The sequence below is a fragment of the Callithrix jacchus genome, chromosome 12 (genome assembly GCF_049354715.1).
Source record: "Callithrix jacchus isolate 240 chromosome 12, calJac240_pri, whole genome shotgun sequence".
In the NCBI taxonomy this organism is placed as follows: domain Eukaryota; kingdom Metazoa; phylum Chordata; class Mammalia; order Primates; family Cebidae; genus Callithrix; species Callithrix jacchus.
In genome coordinates this window covers 109,680,116-109,699,136 of record NC_133513.1, presented here as the reverse complement: position 1 = coordinate 109,699,136, position 19,021 = coordinate 109,680,116, and the positions used below count along the sequence as shown (strand labels likewise).

General features: G+C 50.5%; 1 protein-coding gene across 5 annotated transcripts in view; it reads left to right on the top strand.

The window, feature by feature from the left end:
- The window catches only part of HSPA12A (heat shock protein family A (Hsp70) member 12A), a 183,374-nt gene that overhangs the window by 98,245 nt on the left and 66,108 nt on the right, over window positions 1–19,021 (top strand). The window contains exon 1 of one of the 5 annotated variants that reach the window (XM_009010342.5): window positions 10,955–11,125. The exons of the other annotated variants lie outside the window; for them this stretch is intronic. Coding sequence (XP_009008590.2) covers window positions 11,086–11,125 — 40 coding nt within the window. The 5' untranslated portion in view covers window positions 10,955–11,085. Of the gene's footprint in view, window positions 1–10,954; window positions 11,126–19,021 lie in introns of those variants that run through there. 5 annotated transcript variants of the gene reach the window in all.

The following is a 19,021-nucleotide window of genomic DNA, read 5'->3' as shown; positions in this document are numbered from 1 at the left end:
TGATTAGATTTTATGTGACAGCATATATCTGATGGAAGAAAAGAATGATTGATGGAGAGGATGAATAAGTGACGGAGAGGCTGAATGAGAATAAATGAGGGGAGGAGGAAGGGATGACCAGGTGTCTTGGCTGAGTAGTAGTGGGATACTCCCAGAAGCCATGTGACTTTAATGCAAGCTTTAGGCTTAAAAGAAATGTCCCACTTCTTTGAATTGTTTTAAAGCACTTACTTAACCTCCAGGCTCTTGGCAGGGCCACTGGTGGGTAAGCAGACCGTCTCTGGGTGACTTCTGGCTCCGCGCCTTCTGGCCCCAATACTTCCAGCAGGTGACTTGACCTCACCACCTGCAATATCCTTATCTGAAATAGAGACCAATATAAGTGTGGACTTCTTAGAGAGAGGACTGTCAAAAATGAGTGAGCATATGTGTCAGTCCCTTTTTGTGTTGCTATAAAGAAATAGCTGAGACTAGATGATTCATAAAGAAAAGAAGTGTAATTGGCTCGCAGTTCTGCAGGCTGTACAGAAAGCAAGGCACTGGCATCTGTTTGGCATTGGTGAGGCCTCAGGACACTTAAAATTATAGTGGAAGGCAAATAGGGAGCAGACATGACACATGGTAGAACCAGAAGAAAGAGAGATCAGAGGAGGAGTCAGTGAACTGAGAACTCATTCATCACCAAGGGGATGGCACTAAGCTGTTTATGAGGGACCCATCCCCATGACTTAAACATCTCCCACCTCCAGCATTGGGAATCACGTTTCAACCTGAGATTTGGAGAGGACAAACATCTAAACCATGTCAGCATATTTACACATAAAGTGTAAATGATAGCAACTGTTATTTTTTTTCCCTGGAAAAGCAATTTTACAGAGTTGATTTTTAAAAATTAATTTGGGTGATGGGTACCTGATGGGTCATTATAGCATTCTCTCAGCTTTTGTGGATGCTTGAAATCTTTCACAATAAAACATTTTAGAAACAAGTAATGGAAATCTAAGATGTTAGTTTTGTTGAGAAAACAAATATATTGTGGAATAGAATGCAAAATGTACATGTAACTTTAATTTTTACTTATTTATTTTTTTGCTGGTTGGTGTATAAGTTCATTGTCTTTATTTGAAAAATCCTCACAGAAAATCGTTTGGTTTAGTTGTCAGCAGCCTGATTCTGAGCTTTAAGGAAGCTTACCTTCCTTCGAACTACCTGATCTTTCTTCTGAGCAGGGGACATTTTGCGACAGTTTCACCACCACTACTACTGCTTTTTTCTTCTTCCTTCTTCCCTCCTCCTCCTCCTCCTCCTTCTTCCTCTCCTCCTCTTCTTCTTCTTCTTCTTTTTCTTCCTCCTCCTCTTCCTCCCCCTCTGCCTCCTTCTCTTCCTCCCCCTCCCTTCTTTCTTCATTTTGCTCTGTCACTCATGTTGGAGTGCACTGGTACAATCTCTGCTCACTGCAGCCTTGGCCTCCCAGGCTAAAGCAATCCTCCTACCTCAGCCTCTCAAGTAGGTGAAATGCAGGTACACGCCACCATGCTACACCCAACTAAATTTTAGTTTCTGTAGAGACTAGCTCTCCCTATGTTGTCCAGACTGGTCTCAAACTTCTGGGCTCAAGCAGTCCTCCCGCTTGGCCTCCCAGAGTGCTAGAATTACAGGTGTAAGCCACTGTGCCCAGCCCCCCTCTTTTTTTTTAATCTTCTTTCTTGGATTTCTTCCCACAGACTGGATCTGTTGCATAGAAGCATGACTCTCTTCTATACCTTCTCCACGCCTGGAGTTATGCTGTTTTTTATATAGTGAAAGAATGTTTTCTTTGTAAGCATTTCATCTTCTTCTGTTGGGAAATGTGTATAATCTGCAACATTCTGACCCATAATGTGGTTTCGATGCACTTCTGCATTAAATTCCTTGTTTGCAAAATCATAACCAGGGAATCATTGGGTACCCTGAGAGACAGACAAGCCTCCATCTACAGCTCACTTCAAGGCCCCCCAAGACTTTATTGCCAGAGGCAATTTTGGCAAGGCCTGCATCCAAATAGCAGATGAAGGCAACAGGCTGACCATTTGCTTTCCACATTGTTTTCATCACCAGTCACCTCCACTTGGCCTTGCCCATGCTGAACCTATTGAGAAGCCTGCAGGCCAGCAGCAGGCCAGAACAATGTGCCCGAGAGTAATTTGTCAAGCCAACCTTCACACCATGTTTTGGTATAGGTGCCTCATGAGTATAGGGTGCGCAAACTACCATGTTCCTTTCCCTATGGGACTAAGCAATGTGACAAATGCTCTCTCTGCTAGTTATGTGAGCGATCATTGTGTATTTCGGCGTGTTGTACTTATTTTAATTCTGTATCACCAAGCATTTCCAAGCACCATAATCCATTTTACCCTCTTGTCTTCTAAGTTTTACTTTGTATCCCTTAAAGCAGGCCTTATTCTTGACAACTTTAACAAACCCCATTCTGCAGACAGAGACCTGCATCCTTGGCTAGACATAGACCCCACAGCTTTTAAATAAAGCACAAGATTGGCTGGGTGCGGTGGCTCACGCCTGTAGTCCTAGCTACTAGGGAGGCTGAGGCAGGAGAATCACTTGAGCCTGGGAGGCGGAGGTTGCAGTGAGCTGAGATCGTGGGCCACTGCACTCCAGCCTGGCGACAGGGCAAGACTCCGCCTCAAAAATAAATAAATAAATAATAGACCACAAAATTTGAAAGAAACAAAATAGCCTAAAGCAGCCTGTGGAGAATCCAACTCCAGGCAAGTTTGCTCCTGGTCTCACTGGACCTTTGGTTTTCTCATCTTAAAAAACTTGGGAATCGTGATGTTTCCCTCTCAGTGCTGCTATGTGATTCAAATGAGAGGAGAGATGTGAGGGTGCTTTGTGAACTGTAACCTCTGACTTCTAATTTGGTCATTTGTTCATATGTTCAACAGGTTTCTTGAGGCCCTGCCATGTGCCAGGTGCTGCGCTAGGGGCTGGGGACACCGCTTTGCACAGATGGAGGCATGGCAGACATGCATGTTCTTGAGCTCAGAATGCTGTGGGGCAAATTCTTCCTCTGCCACTTTCTCCTTAGGTCACAACAGCTGAGTACCTAATCTCCAGGCCTCAGTTTCCTTATCTGTAAAATGGCGGACATTAACAGTATAGTTCTTTCATCTACATGACCATGAGGATAAATAGGGCAAGGGATGAGAGGTTCCCAGAGCAATGCCCTGCACATAGCAGGTGCTTGATAAATGTTCATGCTCACCACTGCCAGCAGCAACAGCCCAGAAAGTGAGGAAGGCTCGCAATAAACAGATATGCAAAATGACTTTAAAGTTTGTAAGTGCCGTGGAGAAACAGGGAGGCATAATATGATATGGAACCACGGGTGGGGCGAGGAGGGCCCTTCTCAGGAGCTGCCCTTCAAGGTGAATCAGTGGGATGATACAGGGTGGGAGCGCAGTCAGCCATGGGTGATGCAGGGAGAGGAGCTAGGTATGCTCTGCAGATGAGGAGACTGAGGCCCAGGGACAAGTGACTGGTCCCAGCTCCCACAGGGCTGCCACCAGGAACCCAGTGATATGGTTTGGTTGGGTCCCCACCAAAATCTTATCTTGAGTTGTAGCTCCCATAATTCCCACACATCACGGGAGGGACCCAGTGGGACGTAAATGAATTATAAGGGCAGGTCTTTCCCATGAAGTTCTCGTGACAGTAAATAAGTCTCACCAGATCTGATGGTTTCATAAAGAGGAGTTCTCTTGCACGAACTTTCTCTCTTTGCCCACCGCCATCCATGGAAGATGTGACTTGCTCCTTCTTACCATCTGCCATGATGGTGAGACCTCCCTAGCCATGTGGAACTGTGAGTCCATCAAACCTCTTTTTCTTTCCAGTCTCAGGCATGTCTTTATCAGCAGTGTGAAAATGGACTAATACATCCAGTGACACAAAGACAAACAATATTTGGGCTCACTCTTGCAGAAGTCACTGCAAAAAGTGCTGGTTTCCCTGAGAAGTGTAGCAATGAGGACGGTGACTTACGTGTACATTCCTAACTGTGGTGTGTTTGGAGACCTGTCCAAGCACTGTTCTTTGACACTGCTGTCGAAGCTCTCAACCCTCGGGCTCAGATAATACACCCTTATTCTAGGTCACTTGGTCTCCCTCTCCTCAGCTGGGTGCTGCCTGCATCTCTCCTCCACAGGCAAATACTGTGACCACGGGCTTGCTGCCAGGAAGAACACACACAACTGTGCAGACAGACAAGCATGCCAGCCTACCTCTGTCTAGGATGGGCAAACATTCTTGGGATGGGATAGAAACATCTAGATAGGCAGCTGGAGGATTGTAGGTGATCATGACAGCACCATGATTCAGGGAGATTTGTTATGCAAAGGCCTTTCCTGGCATTTGAACCTGTAAGTGGCTGCATCCACTCAGATCTATCGTTGTATAGTTGCAAAATGTTGTCTTGCCTATTACAGAATGCTAGAGAATTAGAAAGGAGTGGTCCTGGAGGTCAAGGGGTCCCAGGAAGGGCAAGACCATACAGTGGATGCCACAGTTCCCACTCCCACAGCCGGCAGACATTGCCAATCCTTTGCCACACTCCTGTCCAGGGAGCTGGAAAGGGCCTCCTGCCTTCTCCAGTGCCCCAGTGAGTCATCACCAAGTAATCACAGCTAGCACGAGCTATCTTCTGCTTCATATTTTGCAGAAGAGGCCAATGGGGGTCAAGGGTTCAGCTGGGCTGGGAGTCATGGGGCTGGAGTTTGACCCTAGCTCTATCACTAATTATGTGACTTTGATCAAAAAGTTTAGTATCTCTGAGCTCGTTTCCACTCCTTTATTTACTTATTTATATTTTTTATTTACTTTTTGTTTTTTTTTTGAGATGGAGCTTTGCTCTTGTTGCCCAGGCTGGATTGCAGTGGTGCAGTCTTGACTCACTGCAACTTCCATCTCCTGGGTTCAAGCGATTCTCTGCCTCAGTCTCCCAAGTAGCTAGGATTACAGGCACACACCACCATGCCCAGCTAATTTTTCTATTTTTAGTAGAGATGGGGTTTCACCATGTTGGCCAGGCGAGTCTCGAACTCCTGACCTCAAGTGATCCACCGCCTCGGCCTCCTAAAGTACTGGGATTACAGGTGTGAGCCACAGTGCCTAGCCTCTGTTATTTAGTAACTGGACCATTTATTCATTCAATCCACAAACATTTACTGAGTACCGCCTGCAAGCCAGGCACTGAGCCATGGGCTGGAGAAGGGGAAAGCTATTTTTCTCTAGAACATGAAACCCTTGGCTCTCCTAGTGTCTGGTTAGTTGCAACCCTTGTGAAAACTCTCCTGGCCACATGATCATGCCAGTTTCCCTTCTCTGAACCTTTGTCTCACTTTGCATTGTCCTCCTTGAGATATGGCTTCCGGAATGTCCTGTCTTATTAATGAACCACCAGCTCTGCAGGGCCAGGGTTTGAGCAGTTTTGAGAATGCTGCTGTGAAACCAACCACAGATGAGCCTTTGCTATTTGGAATACTTACAAAAAATATTTGGATAACCTTCCATTACCTGAGAAGGCATTTCTAAAGTTTACATTGCAGTCCTGAGTGATGGTGATATTTGGAGCAATAATTTCCTCTGGTCCTTGAATTTTTCCCTGAAAGGGTCGCGCAGCAGCCCACATTGTACATGTGAAGAGTGTTCTGGAATGTTAATGGAGAGGCTGATTCACACCAGATGGACTGGAAGACCAAGGAGTGGGAGGATGTATATACACTGGCCACCGTGATTCAGCTGTAAGGCTGGCTTTTTAAAATGCACTGACAGTTGGAGGTCAAGGAGGCTAACATTTGCCCAGGTTTTCTCTGCAAGTTTCTGTGTTGCTTTAGCAAATCTGAATCTTGGTCCTGTTATAAATTAGTCACTTTTATGATATTCAGTTCATGGACAACGTTCTGGTGAAAGTCTAAAGCAGCTTTTACAGGCAGTGTTCTAGGTCAAAGTTCAGATTTGAACCCACATCAGTGTTTCTTAAGCTGAACAAAAACATTTTTAAAAAAATAAACAATAAAAAGGAAAAAGCTACTCATATCTTCTGTGTCTTTATCAGCCAAGAAAATCTTGCTTGGATCCATTCTGTACTTTATAACATACAAGGAAATGGTGTTTTTGTGGTCCAAATATATAAATTAAATAAGTTGTATTAACTGTGGCATATATAGGCTGACTCTAAATGAAATGTTTTACATATATTATCTCCCATAATGATCTCACCTATCATTCCTGGGACCGTTTTACAGGTGAAGAAACAGACCCAGAGAACTATGTCCCAGGTGCCCTGAGGTGGCCAGGGAGCAGCTGAGCCCACTTGAACCCTGGTCCAGCTGACCCCATGCTGTCTGTCTGCTTCTTCCTGTTGTGAGTTTCTCATTACTGGTCCTGATGCATCCCCAGGGCTCACTGCCCTTAGCGGCTGATCCATCAACAGTTATCCTCAGTTTCTTCTGAGCTGGGGGCCAAACGACTCAGCTGCCTCTCCCACTCACATTGTGCAGCGTGTCCAGCTCTTTCCACAGTTGGTGGTTACTGCAGGTGACAGGGTGCCCTGGCTGCCTAGTGCAGTTAGCTGGGTCTGCCTCTGGACTCCGACATCTATTTGCATCAATAGATGTGGTGGGGGTTTGTTTAGGAGCTGAAGAGCAGAGAGGGAGTCTGTTGTCAGGGAAGCATCCATGGGGGCTTTGGGTGAATGGGATTCCAGAGAGGATGAGGAAGGCCTGAAGCTGAGGAGGCTGTTTTCCTTCAGTGTTCTGCTCTCTAAGTCAGGCACCACTCTAGGGTCTGGGGGCTCCAATTGTGGACATGGCTGGCCCTGCTTTGGGGAGCTGGCAGCTAGAGGGGGAGGTGGGTGACCTGGAGCTGGAGAGACCTGAGTTCTAGTCTCAGGTTAGTCTCAGCACTGCAGCTTCTGAGCTCAGTGACCTTTCTCTATCTCAGTTTGGTCATCTCTACAGTGGGGTTAGCAATACTACTCGCCTCGGAGTTGTGATAAGTGCTGAGATAGGAGCACAGGGGAGTTGGGCACAGATAAGAGAAGAGCTGCCTCATGGGGTCTTGGAGGGCTAGGTGGTGTCCTGGAGGAAGTGGCATCCAAGCTGAGGCCTGTAAGAAGAGATAGGGTTGCTTACCTGGCAAAACTAGCAGAGAATCGGCTTCCAGTGGAGGCATCAGATCTTTGAGGGCCTGAGGTCCTTGAAGCTGGAGTGGTCAGCAGGAAGGGAACTTGAAGGTGGTGACTTGGCTCTGGGCTGGGCCACTTTTTAGGATTTGGGTATCCAACCAAGATGTGTAGCATTCTCTCCACCTGCTATCACAGTCCACAGCCTGTGGAGGCATGGAGGGTGGAGAAGAGATGGTGTAGAGGGTGCTGCACTGGAGGAGAGGTCTTTGGAGGGGAGCTTGAGGGAACTTGGTACAGAGCAACCTCCCATGAGTCTGGGCGTGCCCTGAGACAGCTGGGGCTGCAGACAGGCATGAGCCCCAGGGGTCAGCAGAATGTCTGTATGTTGGGTTTTGTTCTTCCTGCTGGGCACAGCTGGCTGTGTTCCTGCTTCACTTACTGAATCAGCCAGTCCGGCATCAAGCATTTATTAAGTGCCTGCCATGTGCCAGGCGCTGTTCTAGACACAGAGATACAGAGTTGGCAACACAGTCCACGATCTTGCTCTCCTGGGGCCTACTTCCCAAGAGCGGGGGCGAGGCAGCAGTTTTAGATGGAGTTTTCTGGGAGAAGCAAGCCACGCGATTGATTCTCTTGGGGACTTGTCCTGAGCAGTGACCCCCAGGTGGGCCTGTGTGTGTTTGGGCTTGGGGGAACTGGAAAGTGGAAGGAGCTGAGGTCACTGAGGCATCAGGAGGCCAATTTGTGTAGGCTCTGGGAGCAAGAGAGTGACATGCTGTCACCCTGGCTGCCATTGGAAAAGAAGACTCCTGGGAGGAAGGTGGGAACCCTTCCTTGATGTGGCCTTGAACCCCAGCCCTGCTTCTGGTAGCCAGAGGATGCCTGAACAGGTACCTCAGCCTTTGAATGCTTCCCTTTCCTCTCCTGCAAAACCGCAAAGGCCACCATGAGAACTAGGTGAGACCACAGCAGTCCCTCGCTGGCGGGCTGCATGGTGTGCTCAGCAGGGCGCATCGTAATTAGCGTGATGAGCATGAAAGCTGTGAGGGCAAATCCCAGGCAGAGTACGCACTGCCTTTCATGCTCCCCTGCAAATCAAAAGTGTTCTGCTCTCTGCCCTCAGCCCTGAGGCCTACATGTCACCTCCCATTCTTCTCAGGCACCCTTATGTCACTGTGGCTGGGAGTCCCGTGAGGGCAGGTGGCACCTAAAGCCTTTCTACAGCAGGAAGCAGATGGTCAGGGGCTGCAGGTTTCCTCTGCTTCTGACAGGCTGCCAAGGCCAATGTCCTGATGCCCTGGTCTGATGAGGAGGAACGGGTACCTGCCTTGAGGACACTGAGGAGGGGCCCCCAGGCCAACACGGGGAAGGGAAGCTGAAGAGAAGTGATTCTCAGGTTGCTGGTGGTAGTGAGACAAGGGGACTGGTGATCCAGGCATCAAGCACATTTTCATGTCTTTGAAATACCAGCATAATAAGAGAAGCAAGGTGGGTGAGAGGGACTGAAGAATCAGAGCAGCCAGACTGGAGCTGGAGCAAGGTGGGGGCAGACCAGATCACAAAGCCTGGACTGAGAGGGTGAGACAGGAGGGTGGGGGAGCTGTGGGCAGGTTGCAGCAGACAGGGAGGGGCCATGGGCTCCTGGTCAAGGAGGGTGGCAGTGAGGATGGAGGGAGGAGGGAGAGGAGAGGTCCCTTGGGCAACATCTGAGGGAAGGCTTCTTGGGAGAGAGATTGCCAATGAGGAAGGTTGGGGATCACTATTGTCCAAGGTTTTGAATGTCACACCAAAGGGTCAGGGCTTTTTCCTGTAGATGTGGGAAGCCCAGCATGGTTTTGAGCACACGACACTCAATCAGAACGATATTTAACTGCAAGCTCTTTCTGGCATCACTCACAGTTCAGGCAAGTGTCCATGTGACACTGGCAGTCAGTGGACAGAGTGCCAGTGGCTGTCCTTGCCCTCTTCTCTTCTAACCTATGTGGCCTCAGCCCAACCAGCTTCACTCAATGGGAAGATTTGAGCAGAACTGGGAAGGTAGCTGTGGGGTTGAGAAGGTTCAGGGCCAGCCCCTTCCCCTCTGCATCCTGAGCCTGCAAGGCTGTTGCCCAGGGCAACTGCCTCAGCCCTTCCTCTGCCTGGCTTTGGGTGCCACATGCTCCTGGCTTCCAGGCCACTCACTGGACACCTCTCTGGGTCTGCCTCTGAGATAGTGTTATCTCAGCAAGCAAGCGGTCTTGGTGCAGGGAAGGCACTCTGTGGGACCACACTATTCTACCCTCTGGGAGTCCCTCCTTCACCCTGCCCTGTACCTCCACTGCCCACTGCCCTGCCCAACCAGCCATTGTCGATTGTTAAAAAAGATGACTTTGACTTAATGATTTTTGAACCACTTACCATGTGCTAGATCCCAGGCTAAGCATGTTATATGCATAATCTCATTTAATCTTCAGAGTTATGGAGTGGGTTCTCTTGTTATACCCATTTTACAGATGAGAATACTGAAGCTCAGATAGGTCACCTAACTTGACTGTGGTTTCATACACAACCAGGAACTGTACATTTGGGATTTTTAATGCAGGCAGACAGAAGACAAGTTTCGTGTTTTGAACTTGTCACTCTACTTTCACCTTCTGGTCTCTGGGCTCTCGCAGCAGCTCTTTGCCCATTTCATCATCCGTAATGGGGTTGTACGATGCAGTCTCCCCTAGGTGCTCTCTGGGGAATGCCACCCATCTCTGGAAGTGAGGGATGCTGGTGGCTACAGCTGGGTGGGAATCCCAGCTCCGGGGCTCACCTGCTGGTTGTGATACTGTAACCCTGCCAATCCTCAGTTTCCTTATCTGCAAAATGTTAGTTATGGGGAGGAACGGGGATAGAGGTAAAGCACCAGGCAGGTGGCGCAGTGCCAGGCACCCGGAAAGGACCCAGTGACAGTGCTCCTTGGATTCCTATTACTGCCCTGGTTTGCCAAGACAGGGTGGTGGCACCGCGGACCCAGGTGCTGCCTGGCCAGGCCCAAACACGTGCCAGCGGCGCGTGTGTGTGGAGGATCCGGGGACAGGGAGTATGAATCATTCACCGCTGAAGCCTTGCATTATTAATATCGTTATTCTCAGACTTCTAAGGAGGGCCCGGCTGGATCCCATATATGGAAGGTTCGACTCAGCCTCCGCGGCAAGCACCTCCCTGGGTCCAGAGTTGCCATGGAGTCCCGCAGGCGGCCTGGAGGCGGAGGCCCGCCGCGGTGACCCGGCCCCGGCCCCTTCGCAGGTCCTAGGTCTGCAGCCTGGGTCCTGCCCGCGCCGGCGTCCACCCAGCCCGCCTTTGCGCCGGTCCTGGGCCGCTTCCCTGGGATCCTGGGGACAGACAGAGCTGCTGAGGACTGGCGCGGGCGTCCTCGGGAGAGCGCGGGCGCGCTAGGCTTGCTGAAGGGCTCCAGGCCCGGCCCCCTGGTGCCTTCCAAGGAGCGGACACGCCGCGGTGCCCCGAGAGAGCCTGAAATCAGCCCCCGCCGCGCAGCCCCGGGCGCGCCACCACCCCCGCCGCGGCCGACAGCGGGGCGACAGCTCGGTCCCGAAGCTCGGAGAGGAGAGATCGGGCCTCGGCGGGCCGCTCTAGACGGGCGGGGCGCGCAGCTCCAGGGCCGGGCCGTTCAACGCGCCCGCCTCCCGCCGCCTTCCCCGGCAGGCCCAGGCTCGGCGGGGCGGGGCGCAGGGCGGGCCTGGGCGGGGCCCGGGGAGGAGCCGTGGCTGCGGCGGTGGCCGCGTCAGAGCGGCGTTCCCGCTGCCCGGCGGTTCAGACCCGGCCCGAGCGCCGCCGCGGACGCGGACAGAGACCCCCACGGGCACGGGCACGGGTGCTACGCTGGAGGCTCCCCTCGCAGCCGGGGCTGCGCGACTATGGCGGACAAGGATGCCGGCGGCAGCGACGGACCCCGAGGTGAGCGCAGGTTGCGGGTCCTGCGGCCGCGGCTGGCGGGGCAGAGAGGGAGGAGGCGCGCTCTGCCCCGCGTCCCGCACCCCCTCGCGCGCCGTGGAAAAGTGGGGACGCCCGCGCTGCACCCAGTTCTGGAAGGCTGGCTGGGGTCTGCCGCGGCGATGCCGGGGGCCGGGGGACCCGAGCGCCCCGCGGATCACATGCTCTGCGCCCCTCCAGGGTGGGGACTCCGCGGAGGGGACTGCAGCCCCCGCTGGGGCGCCTAGCGGGTCCCTGCCTGGGGTGGCGCCTCCTGCGGTGCCGGGAGCGCGTGCGGGTGAGGACCGCCCCGCGTGTGCAGCCCCGGCGCGATGGGCTGTGGAGGCCGGCGCTGGCCGGGTAAAGGGTCGGCCGCCAGGAGACCGGGTGGCCCCAGCAGCTAATTTTCGTGACTCAGCGAGGTAGGAGTGGGAGCCTGGGGGAAATTGGGGATTTGGACCTGTTCCCTCGCCCCATCCCACCCCAGCTGGATGCTCAAGCCAGGAGTCCAGGCTGCAGCTGCGGCGGAAGAACTCCTCACCCCACTCCCCGCCCATCCCCAGGGACTTACTGCACTGGGGAAGGGTGAAGCAGCAGGGATTCAATTGTCCCCTCCTTGCGGGGGGCAGAGGGAGGCACCCAGTGCGGAGGACGAACATTCGCATTCTGCAAATGTGCTAGGGCCGCTTTCTTTGGGGAGCGTGATTAGGGCTCCGAAGGGTGGAGGAGCTGGAGAGTACAGGGAAGGGGGGTTGTGGGGAGAGGAGGAGCAGGTTTCGGAGCCCAGGGCTGTAAATCAAGTCTTCTCCCACAGAGGGCCCAGCTGACCAGGATTCCAGTCTTCCTGTGGGTCCCAAGTGGGGAAAGTTGGGCGCATGGAAGCCCTGTGTGTTCCTGACCTGCAGGGCCTCGGCGGGAGCGGCCACCGGGGAGAGGAGCCCAGGCAGCTTCCTTGGGAGCGACAGGCAAGCCGCCTGCCAGGATGAAATTCAAATGCTCTGACACAAGGGAGATCCGGCCAGGAAAAGAGCGCAGGGCTCTGCGGGACCCCCAGAACTGGAGAAACTGAGTCTGGTGGCAGCACAGCCACCATCTGCGCTGCGTTCCCTGTCTTGCGGTCGGGCCCGCGTCCCCCACCCTCTGCTGCGCTCCAAGCCGCACCTGCCCCCACCCCAGCCCATTGTTCCTGCGGATCAGGGAGGTGCCTCACCACACGGCATTGCAGTGGTGGGGGAGTGCAGGGTGGGGGGTGGGGGATCCTGACAGGGCTCACTCCAGGGAGAGGGAGCGGAGAGGCCAGGCCGTGCCCAAACGCACACCCAATCTGCCCCCGCCTATGCTCTTCCTCAGCTGACGAATGCAGGCGATGGACTGGCAGCTGTCTTTGTTTGAATATCACTCAGCAACTGGATTGATTCTTTTTTATTTTAACTTTTTTCTTTAAATCATAAAAAAAAAAAATTTATTTAGGACAGTAAGTAGGGGCGTTGACTTGCTAAAGCCTGAGAATTAGTGAGCCAGTTTTTTGCTTCTCATGCTGGGATAGAGTGGGCGATGGTACCAAATGCAGGGTTGGACATAGGATTTGTCGAATCAGAAGTGGGCACACCCCACTCCCCACACCCTTTCCAACACTGTTTTGTCTTGTAAACCAAATTCAGCATCCCTATTCTATCCTACCCCCGCAACCCTCCCCACATGCGTGCGCGCACACACACACGCACACACGCAAGGTGCTGGGAGAAATCCCATTCAGGATGGGGACATCCATGCCTGGTATGCTGGGCCACTTGACGCTGCTCTTCTGGCTCTGTTCTGGAGTGTTTGTTTCTTCACTTCCAGTGACCTCCAGTTCAAGGTGGCCAGTGAGAATTCCAGATACATGGACTTAGGACAGAGACCGACCTGAAGATTGGGCTGTCCCTGGCAACTCACCGTGCCTCTGGGCACCTCTCCTTTTAACTGTAAAACGGAGGATGTGAATAGTATTGCATAGGAGGAGAGTCAGCTTCCCCACCCCCCCAAACGCCCCCCACCACCCGCACACCTATTTCTAAGGTTTCCTCATTGCTGAGAAGCAAGCATGCATTATTTTATTGTTTTAAAGCTGCACAACAAACCTGTTACCAGCATTCTCCCCTTCCTGGTGGGAAATCGGAATACAGGTTGAGTGACCTGTCCAAGGTCACACATCTGGGAAGTGTTGATTGGAAGCCAGGCCATCTGATTCCAGGGTGCCAACCTGTGCACACAGCCCTCATGCACATGCTCAGCGGTTACCACTCTATTAGGAACATAAAAATGGTTGTGCTTCCTGGGGAGGATTTCCAGAATGCTCTTGGTACAAAAGAATGGGTGCCACAGATATCACACTGCTGGGATTTGTGAGCAGTGGGAGTGCTGGGTTGGGGAGGGGCTTGGTGGTGGATAGGTGGTGGGGGAGGTAGCCTCAGAAGGCTGCCCAATAAATCTTCTCCAACAAGTGCAGCTGGGGTGGGTTGGGGAGTGGGCAGAAGTGCCAATGAAATAAGAATGGCAAATGTTGGTAGTTGGGTGATGGGGAGTGGCGGTTCATTACTATTCTGCTTACTTTGGTTATGTTTGCTAATTTTCTTAATAAGATGTTTAAATTACTTAATTTACAAAATCTGAAGGACCACCTCGAGGCTCTGGGTGTTGGACAGCAAGATTTGAGATGACCTTCAATCCCGCCCTCTCCCCTGTGACCTGAGTGAGTTGACACATGGAGCCCTAGAAGGGCGAGATGAGTTGAAGGTGGGCAGATTGGTTCAGACAGGGATGGTTCCTGTGGTGACTGAGTCAGGGCTAGGCATGGGCAGTGGAAACCGTCATTTTCTCCAGGGTGGGGCTTGAGGAGAGGGATGACGGGCAGGCAGTTTTGCCTAGGTTGAGGGTGTCTCTCGAGGCCTGGCATTAGGCTTTGGAGATGCCATCCTGGAGGTTCATCTTAATAAAAAAGACATTTTAAACATTGACATTTATTGAGGACTTAGTGTGTGCTGAAACCTGGGAATATTGAGTTATCTCATTTAGCCCTGACCATATTTGTTGTTGAATGAATGACTATGAGGGGTTCCCTTTTATCCCATTTCACAGAGGAAGAAGCTGACAGTCCTAGCAGCGCATAGCTGGAAGGGGGCAGAGTGAGGGTCAGGACCTAAGCCGTGGGACGCAGGCCCCAAGTGGTCAAGCTGAACAGCTTCTCCTGGCACATGCCTGGCATGTCGCAGGCCCTCAGGGAATTGTGTTGAGTAGGCCTGCAGCTAATAGAGAGCGGCTGCCCCGCTTTCTATAGCTACCAAGCTGCACATGGTGGTGACAGGGCACTGGTTGTAGCCTCCAAAGGAATTAAGCAAAGGTCAAGGTGATGCTCTGGGTATTGCCGGTTACGGTTCTGGCCATGGGATCCACTTCCGTGTTAACACCCACTGCTGCAACTGTATCTGCAGCCTTGGTGGTCCCCACATGCCCCCTGTGCATGTCCCTACACAGTGTCTTGTGTTTTTTTGAGTCATTTCATCGCCTTTGACCCTCAACACATGCAGTTCCCCCTGCTTGGGACATCCTCCCTTTGTCTAGCAAACTCCTACTCATCCTTCAAAACTCAGTGAAGGTATCGCATCTCAGGAAGCCTTCCTGGGCTCATCCATTGGGGTGAGATCTGCCTGTGTGGTCCCAAAGCCTGTGGTACTTGACTGTTGGTAATTCCAACTAGTGTGTGTTGAGCCCCTACGATGTGCCAGCCTTCTATGCCTGTATCCCATCGACTGCTCTACCAATCCTATGAGGCTGGTATTATTATTACCCCATTTTGCTGATTGAGGGCTTTGAGAAACTTGCTCACTTGCCTAACCAGTGATTGCTGGAGTTGGGATGAGTCAGCCGTGGAGCCTAAAAGCTTGTGCTATTTCTCTCAATGTCCTTTCTCCCGGGAAAGGCATGGACTATGTCTTTCATTTTCATATTTTTTTTTTAGGTATTCATTAAATGTCTTACTCTTGGTTGAATATCAGCCAGCAAGACATGAGGGAACACAGCAGAGGGCAATGGTGTCTATATCTTGCTCACTCTGCAGTGGCGCTCCTGGAAATGAGGATGCTCAGGAGTGGGCCAAGCTGGAGGGGAATCAGGCAGAGCTTCGGCAATCTCAGAAGAGAAGCAGATTCCAGTAAGGCCTGGAGTGACGACTCAATCTTGTGGAGGCGAAATGCTCTCTTCTCATATAAATAGGCCTTTTTGGTAAGGGAGAAAGCATCTTTATTACTGCTGTGCATAATTAGAACAGCAGGGAGGAATCAGGCTTTTAATGAATGAGCAGTGTGTGGCAGGGAGTGAACGCCTGCCACTGTGGGCACCCTCGGGCCTGGGCATCCCCAAGAGAGAGCAGGGCCAGTGAGGAGATGACCAAGGAAGCGCAAGCAGCCCTCAGAAATGAAACCCGCCCCACTGAAGTGGGCCCTGCCAGTCTCTGCTGTGTTCCTGTTACTGCAAATGACTCCCAGGCTGCAGCTTTGCAGTTGCTGCTCTGAGCTCTGCCAGGACCACCCTTCTTCTTCCAGCCTTGTCTGTGACCTGGCAGCCGCAGATATCCTGTGGGGCTGGCAGCTGCTCCATGGCACCCATTCTGGGCAATCCCGAGCTGCAGAGTTTGTGCCTTGATTTTAGTCCCCTTATTTTTAGGGTGACCATATGTCCTGGTTTGCTGGAATAGTTCTAGTTTATGTTTCTTGTCCTGGTGAAATTAGTAATAGCGATACCTTTCACCTTCTAAGTATCTCAGTTTGGAAGGTGAATTATGTGGTGGTGCTCCTTATCTTTGTCTTCTCAGCCATCTGGGCCTCAAGAGGAATGAGGGAGGCAGTAGGGTGTGCAAATTAAACCTGGGCTTTGGGCTCAGATGCATGTAACATCTGGCTTTAACATTGCTGCATCTCAGTTTCTTCTGCTGTAGGTAAGGATGATTAATAATCCCTGCTCCACTGGGGTGCCGTGAGAATGAAGTGAGAGTATTTAAAGAGCGTAGGTATGAGCCTGGTACTTAGAGGGCTCTCAGTAACTTCCAATTATTTTATTATTATTGTTAGGTTGATTTGGGAAGTATAGTGGTTAAATATGAGATCTGGGACCAGGCTGCCTGGGTTCATATCCTAGACAGTGACCCTGGCAAGTTACTTAACTGTGTAAAGACTCAGTTTTTCTCATCTGGAAAGTATGGACTATAACAGTCTCTTCTTTATGTAGTCTTTGTGAGGATTAAATGAGTTTATACATGAAAAGCACTTAGAGGAGAGCTGGGCATGAAATAGACATTGAATTAATATGAGCAATTATTATTGGCTGTTATTGTTACTATGAATAAATGTCCCGAGTTACATTCTTGTAGGCAGGAGGAATTATCCAGTACATTTGTTTCCTATTGCTGTTGTAAAACTTACCACAAATTTAATGGCTGAAAACCATACAAATTTATTGTCTTTTATTTCTGGAAGTCAGGAATAAGTCCAAAATGGGTCTCCCTGGGCTAAAACCAAGGCGTTGGCAGAACCGTATTCCTTCTGGAGGCTCGAGGAGAGAATCCATTTCCCTGCCTTTTCAAACTTCTCAAGGTGACCTGCATTCCTTGGCTTGTGGCCCCTTCTTCAATCTTCCAAGCCCATCACTGCAACTTCTGCTTCCATGGCCACATTCCTTCTCTGTCTCTGCCTCTCCTCCTCCTACTCCCTTTATGAGGACCCTTGTATGAGGATCTTTTATAAGGCCTACTTGCATAATCATTTCCCCATCTCAAGACCCTTAATTTAATCATGTCTGCAGACTCCCTCTTGCCATGGGAGATAACATATTTATAGATCTTAGGGGGCTACTATTGAGCCTCTCATAGCCAGAAAGATTGGAGTCTTGCCTAGGTTTGGGGGTGTTAGAGAGTCTTCCGTCTCCTCAGAAGCTGTTTGAAATTTGGAAATGGTTCTTCCTCCGTGTCGTACATTAGGGCAGGTTCCTCATGCACTTGCTGCATGTTGCCCTCCCTGGAATTTGGATTGTGGATCAGCCTTTGACTTCCATTCAATCTCAGTAGGGTCCTTGGAGACACTGTTACTTCCAAGGGCTGGTTTAGTCCCTTCTCAGGGACCCATGACTCATTGAGACCAGAATAAAAAGGTTTATTGGCTCCCAAGCAGGGAAAACAATCAATGCACTAAACAAGTTATTGAAATGTCTATAAAATGTCATATTATATTTGCTTTTACTATGTAACAAACCACCCCAAAGTTTAATGGGTTAAAACAATAGTCTTTTTTTTTTTTATTTTTTTTTAAGAGAGGGTCTTCCTCTGTGACCCAGGCTCGAGAGTGGTGGCATGACCTTGGCTCATGCAGCCTCTGCTTCCTGGATCAAACGATCCTCCCACCTCAGCTTTGTGGGTAGCTGGGACTAAAGGCGCACACCACCATGCCTGGGGCATTTTTTTTTTTTTCTGTAGAAACAAAGTCTCACTATGTTGCCCAGGCTAGTCTTAAACTCTTGGGCTCAAGCAACCCTCCTGCCTCAGCCTCCCAAAGTGCTGAGATTGCAGGCATGAGCCACTGTGCCTGGCAACAATGATCATTTTATGTGATTATGATTCTCTGTCAGGTCTCTGTTGGGTGGTTGTTTTGCTGGTCTTCCCTGTGGCCACTTATGTGACTGCAACACTCTGATGGCTCAACTAGTCTGGGTAGTCCAAGATGACCTCACTCACAGGTCTGGGGGTTGGTGCTGGCTGTTGGCTGGGCCTCATTCTCCACATGGTCTTTTATCCTCCAAGAGGCAAGCTCAGGCTTCTTTATGTGGTGGCCTTAGGGCAGCAAGAGGTTGCGAGGAGAAGCTGCAAGGCCTCTTGAGGCCTTCCTGGGAAGTCCTATAAAACCATGTCTGCTGTATTCTGATGGTCACAGCAAGTCATGAAGCCAGCCCAGATAGAGGGGATGGAGAAATTGCCTCCACCTCTTAATGAGAGGACCTGCAAAGAATGTGTGGCTATTTTTAATCTTGCAGAGTTGGCTTGGCAAAAATGTTAAAACCACAAACTTTAGAAAACTATATTATGCTTTAAAACAACTCATGGGTTAGATCTCACTTCTTAAGACTTTCTGCAAGTGCCCAATGATTGTCTGACACTTACAATTATTTGTTTGTTGTGCTACAAAATGTGTTTCTATAAGTGGTAAATGAAGAATGATGTTGGTATTTAGAAAAGCTGTATTGGCACATTCTAGTTGTTCCAAGCATGCTTGCACTTTGATAGATCAGGATGCACTGTCTTCATGATTAAAGGCTAATACATGAAAAAGCAAGAAAAAAAAATGCTGAAAATCTATAGATGCAACTTCCTTTAGTGCAAGTCAGAGCTGTTTTAATATATTTCCACGCCCTTAAGCTCCGTGGGCAGATAAGAGGGCAGATGAAGGAGCTACAAAGACATTGTCCCTATAAGAAAATGATGGATATGGGTGACACTCTGGATGGGTTTTGCATATTTCTTTCTTTTTTTTTTTTTTGAGACAGAGTCTAACTCTGTTGCTCAGGCTGGAGTACAGTGGCGCAATCTTGGCTCACTGCAACCTCCATCTCCTGGGTTCAACAATCCTTGTGCTTCAGCTTCCTGAGGAGCTGGGACTACAGATGTGTGCCAGGATGCCTGGCTAATTTTTGTATTTTTAGTAGAGACAGGGTTTCACCTTGTTGGCCAGGCTGGTCTCGGACTCCTGACTTCAAGTGATCCACCTGTCTTGGCTTCCCAAAGTGCTGGGATTAAGGTTGTGAGCCACTGTGCTCTGTCCTGTTTTGCATGAGAATGGCCCCTTAAGAAGTGAGTGCCCT